The sequence below is a fragment of the Bubalus kerabau genome, chromosome X (assembly GCF_029407905.1).
Source record: "Bubalus kerabau isolate K-KA32 ecotype Philippines breed swamp buffalo chromosome X, PCC_UOA_SB_1v2, whole genome shotgun sequence".
In the NCBI taxonomy this organism is placed as follows: Eukaryota; Metazoa; Chordata; class Mammalia; order Artiodactyla; family Bovidae; genus Bubalus; species Bubalus kerabau.
In genome coordinates this window covers 112,715,642-112,730,489 of record NC_073647.1, presented here as the reverse complement: position 1 = coordinate 112,730,489, position 14,848 = coordinate 112,715,642, and the positions used below count along the sequence as shown (strand labels likewise).

Here is a 14,848-nt window from a genome sequence, read left to right as displayed (position 1 = left end):
ATTTCTTCCAGGTCATCTATTTTATTGCCATATAGTTGTTTATAATAGTCTCTTATAATCCTTTGCATTTCTTCATTGTCTGTTGTAACCCCTCCTTTTTCATTTCTAATTTTGTTGATTTGATTCTTCTCTTTTTTTCTTGATGAGTCTGGCTAAGGGTTTGCCAATTTTATCTTCTAAAAGAACACAGCTTTTAGTTTTGTTAATCTTTACTGTTGTCTCTTTCATTTCTTTATCATTTATTTCTACTTAGATCTCTTTGATTTCTTCCCTTATACTAATTTTTTTTTTCTTTTTCAAGGTGTTTTAGATGTAAAGTCAGGTTGTCTATCCAATGTTTTTCTTATATCTTGAGGTAGGATTGTATTGCTATAAACTTCTCTCTTAGAACTGCTTTTGCTGCATCCCATAGGTTTTGATTTGTCGTGTTTTCATTGTCATTTGTTTCTAGAGATTTTTTTAAAATTTTTTCAGTATCCTGTTGGTTATTTAGAAACGTGTTGTTTAATCTCCATGTGTTTGTGTTTCTTACATTTTTTTCTTGTAATTGATATCTAGTCTCATAATGTTTCTTACATTTTTTTCTTGTAATTGATATCTAGTCTCATAGTGTTGTGGTTGGAGAAGGTGCTTGAAACAATTTCAATTTTTTATAAATTTACTGAGGTTTGATTTGTGACCCAAGATGTGGTCTATCCTGGAGAATGTTCCATGTGCACTTGAGAAGAAGGCATATTCTTCTGCATTTGGATGGAATGTACTGAAGATTATCAATGGCATACATTTCATCTAATGCATCATTTAAGACTTGTGTTTCAAAATTAATTTTCTGTTTTGATGATCTGTATATTGGTATGAGTCGGGTTTTTAAGTCTCCTACTATAATTGTGTTACTGGCAGTTTCTCCTTTTATGTCTGTTAGTGTTCGTCTTATGTATTGAGGTGCTCCTATGTTGGTTGCACAGATATTTACAACTGTTATGACTTCCTCTTGGATTGATCCCTTGATCATTATGTAGTGTCCTTCCTTATCTCTTGTAATCCTCTTTATTTTAAGGTCTATGTTGTCTGATATGAAGATTGCAACTCCAGCTTTCATTTGCTTTCCATTTGCATGAAATATATTTTTCCATCATCTCACTTTCAGTCTATATGTGTCTTGAGGTCTGAAGTGGGTTTCTTGTAGACAGCACATATATGGGTCTTGTTTTTTTTTTTTTTTTTTTATCCATTCATCCACTCTGTATCTTTTGGCTGGAGCATTTAATCCATTTACACTTAAAGTAATTATTCATACATATGTTCCTATTACCATTTTCTAATTGTTTGGGGTTGATTTTGTAGATCTTTTTTCTTCTGCTGTATTTCTTAACTACATGAGTCAGTTTAACATTTGTTTTAAAGCTGGTTTTGTGGTACTGAATTCTTTTAACTTTTGCTTGTCTGACAAGCTTTTTATTTCTCCATCAATTTTGAATGAGATCCTTGCTGGGTACAGTAATCTTGGTTGTAGATTTTTCCCTTTCAGTCCTTTAAATATATCCTGCCATTCGCTTCTGGTCTTCAGAGTTTCTGCTGAAGGATCAGCTGTTAAGTGTATGGGGTTTCCCTAGTATTTTACTCGTTGCTTCTCCCTTGCTGCTTTTACTCTTCTTTCTTTGTGTTTCATCTTTGTTAGTATGATTAGTATGTGTCTTGGCATGTTTCTCCTTTGTTTATCCTGTATGGGACGCTTTGTGCCTCTTGGACTTGATTGGCTATTTCCTTTTCCAGGTTGGGGAAATTTTCAACTATAATCTCTTCAAAACTTTTCTCATACCCTTTCATTTTCTTTTCTTCTTGTGGGACCTGTATAATTAGAATGTTGGTGCGTTTGATATGGTCCCAGAAGTCTCTGAGACTGTCCTCAGTTCTGTTCATTCTTTTTACTTTATTCTGCTCTTTAGAAGTTATTTCCACCATTTTATCTTCCTGCTCACTGATTTGTTCTTCTGCTTCAGATATTCTGCTATTGATTCCTTATAGAGTATTTTTAATTTCAGTAATTGTGTTGTTTGTCTCTGTATGCTTATTTTTTAATTCTTCTTCTTCTGCTGCTAAGTCTCTTCAGTCGTGTCTGACTCTGTGCGACCCCGTAGACAGCAGCCCACCAGGCTCCACCATCCCTGGGATTCTCCAGGCAAGAACACTGCAATGGGTTGCCATTGCCCTCTCCAGTGCATGAAAGTGAAAAGTGAATATGAAGTTGCTTAGTCGTGTCCAACTCTTTGCAACCCCATGGACTGCAGCCTACCAGGCTCCTGTGTCCATAGGATTTTCCAGGCAAGAGTACTGGAGTAGGTTGCCATTGTGGTCTTTGTTAGTTGATTCATTTTCTCGATTTAGTTTTCAAGATTTTTGATCATCTTTACTATCATTATTCTTAATTCTTTTTCAGGTAATTTTCCTATTTTCTCTTCATTTATTTGGACTTCTGTGTTTCTAATCTGTTCCTTCATTTGTGCAGTATTTCTCTGCGGTTTTTTTTTTTTTTTTTTTTTTTTTTTTTTTTTAATGTTATTGTGTTTGAGGTCTCCTTTTCCCAGGCTTCAAGGAAAGTTGAATTCTTTCCGTGAAGCAGGTTGAATTCTTTCTTCCTTTTGGTTTCTGCTCTCCTAAGTTTGGTTCAGTGGTTTGTGTGAGCTTTGTATAGGGTGAGATTTGTGCTGAGTTTTTGTTTGCTTCTTTGTTTTTCCTGATGGGCAAGGCTGAGTAAGGTGGTACTCCTGTTTGCTGATGATTTGGTTTGTATTTTTGTTTTGTTTGTTGTTTAGATGAGGCGTCCTGCAAAGGGTACTACTGGAGGTTGGCTGATGCCTGATCTTTTATTAAAGTGGTTTCCATTGTGTTCTCACTATTTGATGCTCCATAAGGTCAGTTCTCTTGTAGTCTAGGGTTTTGGAGTCAGTGGTCCCACTCCTAAGGCTCAGGGTTTGATCTCTCATCAGGAACGAAGATTTCATAAGTGGCCTGTTATGGTATTAAGGGAGAGTAAAACAAATATCCAAAAAGGAGAAACCAAAGATTAACCCCCAGGCAAATGGCAGTTACAAAATCAGGCAAATAATAATTCAAATAATGGAATATACATATATCCATATACATGCATGAGCAAGGTGTAAACAGTCAAACAAAAAATAAAGTATAATAGATTGATCTGGTGAACAAAGGAAATCAAAAATTATATTTACCAGTTAAGAATAAAACTAACTTAAGCACAAACTGGAAAACAAAACTAAAGCAAGGTGCCAACTGGGGAATAAAGCAATGAAAACAAAACTAACAAATATGTTGAGGGGAAAGGAAAGAAAGAAAAGAAAGTAAGAATAGATATGCAAATTTAAATAGAGGTAAATGAAGATTTATATACATTAAAGGTTAACTCCAAGGGGAAAAGAATAGTTGGAAAGGTTACCAAATACTAAATGTAGAAAAAATGTAATAGGTTTAAAAAAATTAAAATTATAAAAAAGAGAAAAGAGAAAAAGATGGAAGAAGAGAGAATAAAGGGGAAAAAATGGAAAATACCACAGAACTGCAAAAACCTAATGTAGAGGCAGAGCTTTATAACAACAACAGAAAGTGTGACTGAATATATACATATACATATACACCCATAAACAAAATTAAAACAGTCCAACAAAAATTAAGTACAATAGATTGACCCAGAGAACAAAGGAAACAAAAAATTATATCTACCAGAACAAAACTAATTAAAGCATAAAAAAGAGTCCCTTGGACTGCAAGGAGATCCAACTAGTCCATTCTGAAGGAGATCAGCCCTGGGATTTCTTTGGAAGGAATGATGCGAAAGCTGAAACTCCAGTACTTTGGCCACCTTATGAGAAGAGTTGAGTCTTTGGAAAAGACTCTGATGCTGGGAGGGATTGGGGGCAGGAGGAGAAGAGGACGACAGAAGAGGACGACATGGATGGATGGCATCACTGACTCGATGGATGTGAGTCTCAGTGAACTCCGGGAGTTGGTGATGGACAGGGAGGCCTGGCGTGCTGCGATTTATGGGGTCACAAAGAGTCGGACACGACTGAGCAACTGATCTGATCTGATCTGATCTGAAAACAAAACTAAAGGAAGTTTCCAATTGTGGAATAGAGCAATGAAAATAAAATTAACAAACATGTTGAGAAGAAAGAGAGAAAGAAAGAGATATGCAAAGTTAGATAGGGGTAGATAAATAAGATTTATATACCTTAAAGATTAACTTCAAGGGGAAAATAACAGTAGGAAAGGCAAGCAAAGGAATAAAAGTAGCAAAAATAATAATAGATTTAAAAAATAAAATTAAAAAAAAGAGGAAAAAAAAAAGATGAAAACTCCACAGAACTGCAAAAACCCAACACAGAGGCAGAGGTTAATGACAACAATAAAAACTGTGACTGAGGAAAAAGAAAGAAACAAGGAAAAAGCTCAAAAGCTTAATAGGATTTCTTAATGCTAACAAAATCGACAACTACAACAGATGGAGATATAAAGGGGAAAAAAGGAAAAAAAAAATCCAAAACAATCTTCAGAACAAGTCAAAAAAATAAGAATAATAAATATTTTTCTTGAGTCACTGCTGTCAGTCCTTTGCCGTGCTGGGAATCACAGTTTACCTTACCTCCCTACCATGCCGTCCAACACTGTACTGATCTATGGACCTGCTGTGGGGGCTGCACAGATTCTAATCTGGTTCTACTCCTGTGGGTTCTTGCCTCCAATGTCCATAGATATTGGAACTAGCATGTTTTCTTTATGGGAGCTCTCAAAGGCCTTTTTTATATATTCCATAGGCTCAGAGTCTGCTTAGTTGATTGTGTGGACTTAATCTGCAGCTTGTACAGCTGGTGGGAACGTTCTGGGTCTTCTTCCTTAGCCACACTGCCCCTGGGTTTGTATTGTGCGGGGAGCCAGCATGGGAGTTCCCAACCATGACAAAGATCATGCGGAGAGGCCTGATATGCAAAGGTGAGTCAGGGCTCGAGGGACCCCCCTGGATCTGCCTGAGGGTCTACCCCCAAACCAGAATCTGTCTGTTTTACTATTTTATGACTTTCAGCAACTCCTCTGACATTAACGGGGGGCTATCCCCGACCACCTTTCTCTGAAGGAGATAAACTTAAAGCTTTAGTTAATAAGCCTCCTGGGCATAATAGGAGTGTTTAAATCCAAATCCCTCAGACGGATCTCTAACTTGCCTGACAGGTTTACCCGGACTCCTACAGCTATGCATACGATTGTTTACAGTCTTAGTATAGAGCCTCTCTGGGAGTTAGAAATTGTTAGAATAGGACTTGTAGAAGATTTCATTGTTGAGCCAATGCTTGTTGCCAAGTTTCCACATCCCCTGTATTGTATCCTTGGAAGTGTATTAATTAATATAGTTGGTATATAGAAAAAATAAGTAGTGGCCTTGGTGTTAACAACTTTAGACCCTTAAGGTAATAAATTCTTTCCTTTGTTGTAAGCCCACTGCACCTTTGCCCTATAGGAATGCAACTTTATCTAACACCTTCAGAGGATGGCACCAAACTTTAAAATAATTACTCTTAGAGAAAATAAGTCTTATGGTTGACAAACCTTTATCAGAGTCACAAAATGTTAACAGGCCTTCTGGCCAAAAGATGATGTAAATCACCTAAACCATTTGTATACGATAAGTTTGCAGAAAAGAAAAGCCTGGTCTCGATGAGGATCAAAGACTGCTGACTCTGCATGATTTTATACCCCCTATTATCCTCTATGCACAACTTAAGGTATATAAGCTCCCTTTGAAAATAAAGCTATGGGCCTTGCTCAAAGCTTGGTCTCCCAGTGTTGTTCTTTCTTGTTTCTTTCTCTCTCCTTTTCTTTTCTGTTCTTCCTTCAGGACATTTAATTGGAGCACGGGGGTCCTCTGGGACCACTTACTTGCCTGGGCTTCTAAGACCCACTCAAGAAGGTGCCTAAGGTGGGGCACCTTCAGCAATTTGAGAGGGCGCCTGCGGCCTCCATGGTCAGAGCAAACCTGATGTCACAGGTTTTATTGATTTTCCACATAAACCAGTTATAATGAGCCTCTAATCTCTGCTTTGCTATCCTTTAATCACCAATGCCGTCCTCCCGAGGGAATCCCTGGATCCAACCGGGTCTGGACCCTGGTACTATTGTGGTTTTATTTCCATCTCTACATGTGGGTTGTCCACAGGGGTTTAGCTCCTGAGGCTCTCCTGGAGGGCTTGAGTTTGCCCCTGTGAGGGCCAGCTGTAAAAGTGGTGCAGCTGCTTTGGGTGCAAGGGTTCTGGCAGCACCAGGTACTCAGGGGGGTTGGTGGCTAGGGCAGCAGGTAATATAGTGCTCTAGAAGAGTATGTATATTGTCACCCTGCTTATTTAACTTGTATGCAGAGTACATTATGAGAAATGCTGGACTGGAAGAAACACAAGCTCGAATCAAGATTGCCAGGAGAAATATTAATAACCTCAGATATGCAGATGACACCACCCTTATGGCAGAGAGTGAAGAGGAACTAAAAAGCCTCTTGATGAAAGTGAGAGGAGAGTGAAAAAGTTGGCTTAAAGCTCAACATTCAGAAAACGAAGATCATGGCATCTGGTCCCATCACTTCATGGGAAATAGATGGGGAAACAGTGGAAACAGTGTCAGAATTTATATTTTTGGGCTCCAAGATCACTGCAGATGGTTACTGCAGCCATGAAATTAAAAGACGCTTACTCCTTGGAAGGAAAGTTATGACCAATCTAGATAGCATATTGAAAAGCAGAGACATTACTTTTCCAACAAAGGTCCATCTAGTCAAGGCTATGGTTTTTCCTGTGGTCATGTATGGATGTGAGAGTTGGACTGTGAAGAAGGCTGAGTGCTGAAGAATTGATGGTTTTGAACTGTGGTGTTGGAGAAGACTCTTGAGAGTCCCTTGGACTGCAAGGAGATCCAACCAGTCCATTCTGAAGGAGGTCATCCCTGGGGTTTCTTTGGAGGGAATGATGCTGAAGCTGAAACTCCAGTACTTTGGCCACCTCATGCAAAGAGTTGACTCATTGGAAAAGACTCTGACACTGGGAGGGATTGGGGGCAGGAGGAGAAGTGGATGACAGAGGATGAGATGGCTGGATGGCTTCATTGACTCGATAGACATGAGTTTGGGTGAGCTCTGGCAGTTGGTGATGGGCAGGGAGGCCTTGCGTGCTGTGATTCATGGGGTCACAAAGAGTCAGACACGATTGAGCGAGTGAACTGAACTGAAGTGAGAAGGGTATGGCAACCAGTACTGGGCAATACACTCCAGTATTCTTGCCTGGAGAACCCCCTCTCTGACAGAGAAGCCTGGCAGGCCACAGTCTACAGGGTTGCAAAGAGTCAGACAGGACTGGACTGAAGCGACCCTGCATGCATAAACACAGGACTTTTTTTTTTTTTTTTTTTGGTCTGTGGCAGCTCTGCCCCAGTGAGAGTTGAGCGTGAAGGTGGTACAGCTGCTTGGCTTGTGGGGACCCTGGTGGCGCCAAGTGTTCAGGGACACAGAATGCCTCCACGGCAGGAGGTATGGCCCTATCAGAGTCATTTTTTGAGCCTCTTGTAGCTGGCGATCAGAAGGCCTCTTTGGCCAGTCTTTCTCTATAGCTCTGCCCATTCAGGCACTTAGAGGGATCCCTTGCCTGGGGCCCTTCTCTGTGGTTTGTCATGTCAGGCACATAGAGGGGCCCTCCTGACTGGGGTCCTACTCTGTAGATTGGTGCATCAGGCACATAAAGGGGCACCCTGGGTGGGGTCTTTGTTGTTTGGTGTATCAGGCACAAAGAGGGGCCCTCCTGACTGGGGTCCTACTCTGTAGACTGGCGCATCAGACACTGAAAGGAGCACCCTGGGTGGGGTCCTACTCCATACTTCAGCGCACCAGGCATTTGATGGGCCAGCCTTTCTATTGTTCAGCTGTTCATACTGGCATGTGTAGAGAGAGAGGCTATGGTGATGGCTCTGCCCACTATGCATGACTCAGCAGTATTGCTTTGCTTCCATGGCTGCCTGGCTTTCTTCCACAGGCATTTTCCACCACGATCCCCTCCCTCACATCCCCTCAATCCGTCTCTCTGGAGTCAACAGCAGCCCTCACACTGGGATTGCTTCACAATCCCTAAACTCCAGCTCCCAGCTGCTGCCTCTTCCAGGAGACCCGTGTTCCTGTCCAGCATATGTATGGCTGTGGCAAGTACTGTCTGATTCTCATTCCATTTAGGCTGCCTAAATGGATCAGCTGTTTCACTCTAAGCCTTAAATGTTTCTCCTCTGACTCAGACAACTGCCCTGATGTGGGGATTGGACCCCTGTTTCAGTTCCCCCAACAGTAACACTCCTGTTTTTCCTCCTCTTTCCTTAATCCTACTGAGTTTTGCATGGTTCTATATATTCTTTTCCACTGGTCAGGTACTTCTGTCCACTCTCAGCTGGTGTTCTGCATGCATTTCAGAAGGTGTATTCTTGAAGTATCCGTGGAGAGAGACTCCACGTCCACCTACTCCTCCGCCATTTCGTTCTCTCCCAGTTGTTTGTTTTTGTGATACAGAGATGCATGAGGTATTTGTATATCTTGGAGATCAATTCCTTGTCAGTCACTTTATTTGTAAATTTTTGTTTTTCCATTTTGTTGGGTTGTCTTTTTGTTTTGTTTATTGTTTCCTTTGCTGTGCAAAAGCTTTTAAGTTTAATAAGATCCGGTTTGTTTATGCTTGTTTTTATTTTCATTACTCTAGGAAGTGGATCAGAAAAGATATTGCTGTGATTTATGTCAGAGAACATTCTGCCTATGTTTTGTCAAAGGGTTTTATAGTATACAGCTTTAAATTTAGGTCTTTAATCCATTTTGCTATGACAAACTTAGACAGCATATTAAAAAAGAGACATCACTTCACTAACAAAGGTCTGTATAGTCAAAGGTATGGTTTTTCCAATAGTCATGTATGGATGTGAGAGTTGGACCATAAAGAAGGCTTAACGCTGAAGAATCAATGCTTTTGAATTATGGTGCTGGAAAAGACTCTCGAGAGTCTGTTGGACTTCAAGGAGATCAAACCAGTTAATCCTAAAGGAAAGCAACCCTGAATACATATTGGAAATACTGATGCTGAAGCTGAAGCTCCAGCCACCTGATGTGAGGAGCTTACTCATCAGAAAAGACCCTGATGCTGGGAAAGATTAAAGGCAAAAGGAGAAGTGGGTGGCAGAGGATGAGATGGTTAGATAGCATCACTGACTCAATGGATATGAATTTGAGCAAACTCTGCAAGATAGTGAAGGACAGGGAAGCTTGGCATGCTGCAGTCCATGGAGTCACAAAGAGTTTGACACGACTTGGCAACTGAACAATCCATTTTGAGTTTACTGTGTATGGTGTTAATGCTCGTTGCTCATTCATGTCCAACTCTTTGCAACCTCATAGACTGTAGCCCACCAGGCTCCTTCTGTCCATGGAATTCTCCAGGCAAGAATACTGGAGTGGGTAGTCATTTCCTTCTCCAGGGGGGGTCATCCTGACCAAGGTATCAAACCAGAGTCTTCTGCATTTCTAGCAGATTCTTTACTGCCTGAGCCACCAAGGGAACCAGAATGTTCTAATTTCATTCTTTTCCATATAGCTATCCAGTTTTCCCAGCACAACTTATTGAAGAGACTGTCTTTTCTCCTTTTTATCATCTTGTTGCTTTTGTCATATGAATAGATTAGCTGACCACAGGTGCATTGGTTTATCTCTGGAGTTTTTATCCTGTTCCCTTCATCTATATTTATGTATTTGTGCCAGTACAATACTGTTCTGATGACTGTAATTTTGTAATATAGTGTGAAGTCAGGGAACCTGATTCTTCCAGGCTTGTTTTTCTTTCTACAGATTACATTCAGATATTTGGTGTCTTTTGTGTTTCTCCACAATTAATTTTTTGTTGTTGTTGTTCTGTGGAATTTGCTCAGTCATGTTCAACTCTGTGACCCCATAGATTGTAGCCCACCAGGCACCTTTGTCCATGGAATTTTCCAGGCAAGAACACTGGCATGTGATGGCATTCCCTTCTCCAGGGGATCTTCTTGACCCAGGAATTGAACCCGGGTCTCCTGCACTGCAGGCAGATTCTTTACCATCTGAGTCAGAAAAATGCCATTGCTAATTTGATAAGGATTCCATTAAATCTGTTGTCATTGCTTTGGACAGTACAGTCATTTTGACAATATCGATTCTTTCAATCCAAGAAAGAATGTTATATCTCTCCATTTGTTTGTGTCATCTTTGATTTCTTTCATCAGGATCTTATAGTTTCCAGAGTACAGGTCTTTTGCCTCCTTAGGTAGGTTTTCCCCTAGGTATTTTATTTTATTTTTTTGATATGACAGTAAGTGGGGTTTTTTTCTATAATTTCTTTCTGATCTTTTGTTGTTAGTATATAGGAATGCAACAAATTTTGATGTACTAATTTTGTATCCTATAACTTTACCAAATTCATTGATGAGCCCTAATAGTCTTCTGGTATCATCTTTATAATATCACGTCATCTATGTATAATATGTCATCTGCAAACAGTGACTCTTTTACTTTTTTCCAATTTGGATTCCTTTTATTTCTTTTACTTTTTTGGTTGCCATGGCTAGAACTTCCAAAACTAGTTGTATAAAAATAGCAAGAGTGGATATCTTGGTCTTGTTCCTGATCTTAGTGGGAATGCTTTCAATTTTTCACCATTTGAGTATGATGTTAGCTGTGGGTTTGTCATATATGGCATTTATTACATTGAGGTAGGTCCCTCTATTCCCACTTTCTGGAGAGTTTTTTTTTTTTTTTTTTTTTTATCACAAATGGGTATTGAATTTTTTCAAAAGCGTTTTCTGCATCTATTAAGATGGTCATATTGCTTTTATTCTTCAATTGGTTAATGTGGTGTATCACACTTATTGATTTGATGATACTGATGAATCATTACATCACAGGGAAAAACTCCACTTTGATCATGGTGTATGATCCTTTTAATGTATTGTTGGACTCAATTTGCTAATACTTTGTGGTGGATTTTTGTGTCTGTGTTCATCAGTGATATTGGCCTTTAATTTTCTTTTCTTTTTTTTATCTGTTTCTGGTATCAGGGTGATGGTGGTCCTGTGGAATAAGCTTAGTAGTGTTTCTTCCTCTTCAATTTTTGGAAGAGTTTCGGAAGGATATTTGCTAACTCTTCATGTTTGATAGATTTTGCCTTTGAAGTCATCTGGTCCTGGAAATTTGTTTGAAAATTTAAACCACAGCTTCAATTTCAGTACTTGTGATTGGTCTCTCATGTTTTCTATTTCTTACTGGTTCAGTCTTGGAAGTTTTTACATTTCTAAGAATTTGTCCATTTCTTCTGTGTTGTCTGTTTTATTGGCATATAGGTGTTTATAGCAGTCTCTTATGATCCTTTGTATTTCTGTGATGTCAGCTGTAACTTCTTTTTCACATATAATTCTTGTTTTGAGCCATGAACTGTGGCAAACACAGTGTGGTCCATCCACTGTGAGCACTCCCCACACGTGTCAGCAGTATTTGTTTGCAGTGTCCCTCCCTCCACATAACACCACCGAACAAGTGAGCCTAAATAAGTGACCACTTTTGCCCCCTTGTGCCAAGGTAGAAATTAGACACTAAAGAGACTTGCAAACAGAGGACGCCCCCCCACCAAAAAAAAAAAGAGGACCACTATGGAAGTAACTTGTGTAGCAGAATAAAACCCTGCATTTAACACTGGAGACTGTGCATTTGAAGGCCACCTATAGACCTTGAGAACAAGTAGAAGCCAAAACAGGGGATTATCTGACACTGAACTGACCCCACACTGCCCATAACAGCTCCAGAGAAATTTCTAGGTATATTTTTACTATTATCACTTTTTAGTCTTTTTAAAAACTTAGTTCTTTATTACTTCTTTACCTTTCATTTTTATAACCTACTATTACCTTTCAGAAAAACCCTGTTTTTTAAAACAAATTCCATATATATATATTAAAATTTGGGGGATTGATTATGTTTTGTACTTTTTATATTGTATTTTTGAGAGTCAAACCTCTAACAAGTCATCTATATATACTATCTACAGGAGACCCACCTCAAACTTAGGGACACATGCAGACTGAAAGTAAGGGGCTGGAAAAAGACATTTTATGCAAATGGATGCAATACTCATATCAAATAAACTAGACTTTGAAATAAAGACCATGATAAGAGACAAGCACACTACATAATGATCAAAGGATCAATCCAAGAAGAAGATAGCACAAGTATAAATATATATGTACCCAACATAGGAGCACCTCAATACATAAGGCAAACGGTAACAAGTATGAAAGGGGAAATTAACAGTAACACAATAATAGTGGGGGACTTTAGTACCCCATTCACACCTATGGATATATCAAATGAACAGAAAATTGGCAAGGAAACACAGGCTCTAAATGATACATGGACAAGTTAGACCTAACTGATATCTATAGGGCACTTCACCCCTAAACAATGGAATTCACCTTTTTCTTAAGTGCACACGGAACATTCTCCAGGATAGATCACAACCTGGGCTATAAATCTAGTCTTCATAAGTTAAAAAAAAAAAATTGAAACCATTTCAAGCATCTTTTCCAATCATAATATGGTAAGACTAGATGTCAACTATAGGGGAAAAAAAAAAAACAATTAAAAACACAAACATAAGGAGGGTAAACAACACGCTTTTGCATAACCAACAGATCATGGAAGAAATCAAAAAGGAAATAAAAATATACATAGAAAAAATGAAAGCACAACAACCCCAAACCTATGGGATTCAGTAAAAGCAGTGCTAACAGGGAGGTTCATAGCAATAAGAGCCTACCTTAAGAAACAAGAGAAACATGAAATAAACAACCTAACTTTATACCTAAAGAAACTAGAAAAAGAAGAACCTCGAAGTTAGTAGAAGGAAAGAAATCATAAAACTCAGAGCAGAAATAAGTGAAAAAGAAATGATGTCTCAAGCAAACAGTATCTTAATGCATATATATGGAATTTAGATGGTAATGACGACCCTATATGCAAGACAGCAAAAGAGACACAGATATAAAGAACAGACTTTTGGACTATGTGGGAGAAGGTGAGAGTGGGACAGTTTGAGAGAACAGCATTGAAATTTGTATATTCAGTTCAGTTCAGTTCAGTCGCTCAGTCGTGTCCTACTATTTACGACCCCATGAATTGCAGCATGCCAGGTCTCCCTGTCCATCACCAACTCCCAGAGTTCACTCAGACTCACGTACATCGAGTCAGTGATGCCATCCAGCCATCTCATCCTCTGTCATCCCCTTCTCCTCTTGCCCCGAATCCCACCCAGCATCAGAGTCTTTTCCAATGAGTCAACTCTTCGCATGAGGTGGCCAAAGCACTGGAGTTTCAGCTTTCGCATCATTCCTTCCAAAGAAATCCCAGGGCTGATCTCCTTCAGAATGGACTGGTTGGATCTTCCTGCAGTCCAAGGGACTCTCAAGAGTCTTCTCCAACACCACAGGTCAAAAGCATCAATTCTTCGGTGCTCAGCCTTCTTCACAGTCCAACTCTCACATCCATACATGACCACAGGAAAAACCATAGCCTTGACTAGATGGACCTTTGTTGGCAAAGTAATGTCTCTGCTTTACAATATGCTATCTAGGTTGGCCATAACTTTTCTTCCAAGGAGTAAGCGTCTTTTAATGTAGGCTGCAGTCACCACCTGCAGTGATTCTGGAGTCCCAAAAAATAAAGTCTGACACTGTTTCCCCATCTATTTCCCATGAAGTGATGGGACCAGATGTCATGATCTTCATTTTCTGAATGTTGAGCTTTAAGCCAACTTTTTCACTCTCCTCTTTCACCTTAATTAAGAGGCTTTTTAGTTCCTCTTCACTTTCTGCCATAAGGATGGTGTTATCTGCATATCTGAGGTTATTGATATTTCTCCCAGCAATCTTGATTCCAGCTTGTGCTTCTTTCAGCTCAGCATTTCTCATGATGTACTCTGCATATAAGTTAAATAAACAGGGTGACAATATACAGCCTTGATGTACTCCTTTTCCTATTTGGAACCAGTCTGTTGTTCCATGTCCAGTTCTAACTGTCGTTTCCTGACCTGCATACAAATTTCTCAAGAGGCAGGTCAGTTGGTCTGGTATTCCCATCTCTTTCAGGATTTTCCACAGTTTATTGTGATCCACACAGTCAAAGACTTTGGCACAGTCAATAAAGCAGAAATAGATGTTTTTCTGGAACTCTCTTGCTTTTCTGATGATCCAGTGGATGTTGGCAATTTGGTCTCTGGTTCCTCTGCCTTTTGTAAAACCAGCTTGAACATCCGGAAGTTCACAGTTCTGAAGCAGGGCAAAGACTAATAGAGTTTTGCCAAGAAAATGCACTGGTCATAGCAAACACCCTCTTCCAACAACACAAGAGAAGACTCTACACATGGACATCACCAGATGGTCAACACCGAAATCAGATTGATTATATTCTTTGCAGCCAAAGATGGAAAAGCTCTATACAGTCAACAAAAACAAGACCAGGAGCTAACTGTGGCTCAGATCATGAACTCCTTATTGCCAAATTCAGATGTAAATTGAAGAAAGTAGGGAAAACCACTAGACCATTCAGGTATGACCTAAATCAAATCCCTTATGATTATACAGTGGAAGTGAGAAATAGATTTAAGGGACTAGATCTGATAGATAGAGTGCCTGATGAACTATGGAATGAGGTTCGTGACATTGTACAGGAGACAGGGATCAAGGCCATCCCCAT

General features: G+C 39.5%; 1 protein-coding gene across 4 annotated transcripts in view; it reads right to left on the bottom strand.

Annotated features, from left to right (window-relative positions):
- Positions 1 to 14,848, bottom strand: part of MTMR8 (myotubularin related protein 8) — a 226,315-nt gene that overhangs the window by 48,717 nt on the left and 162,750 nt on the right. The window contains exon 13 of one of the 4 annotated variants that reach the window (XM_055565468.1): positions 2,539 to 3,009. The exons of the other annotated variants lie outside the window; for them this stretch is intronic. Within the exon in view, the coding sequence (XP_055421443.1) occupies positions 2,868 to 3,009 (142 nt within the window). The 3' untranslated portion in view covers positions 2,539 to 2,867. Of the gene's footprint in view, positions 1 to 2,538; positions 3,010 to 14,848 lie in introns of those variants that run through there. 4 annotated transcript variants of the gene reach the window in all.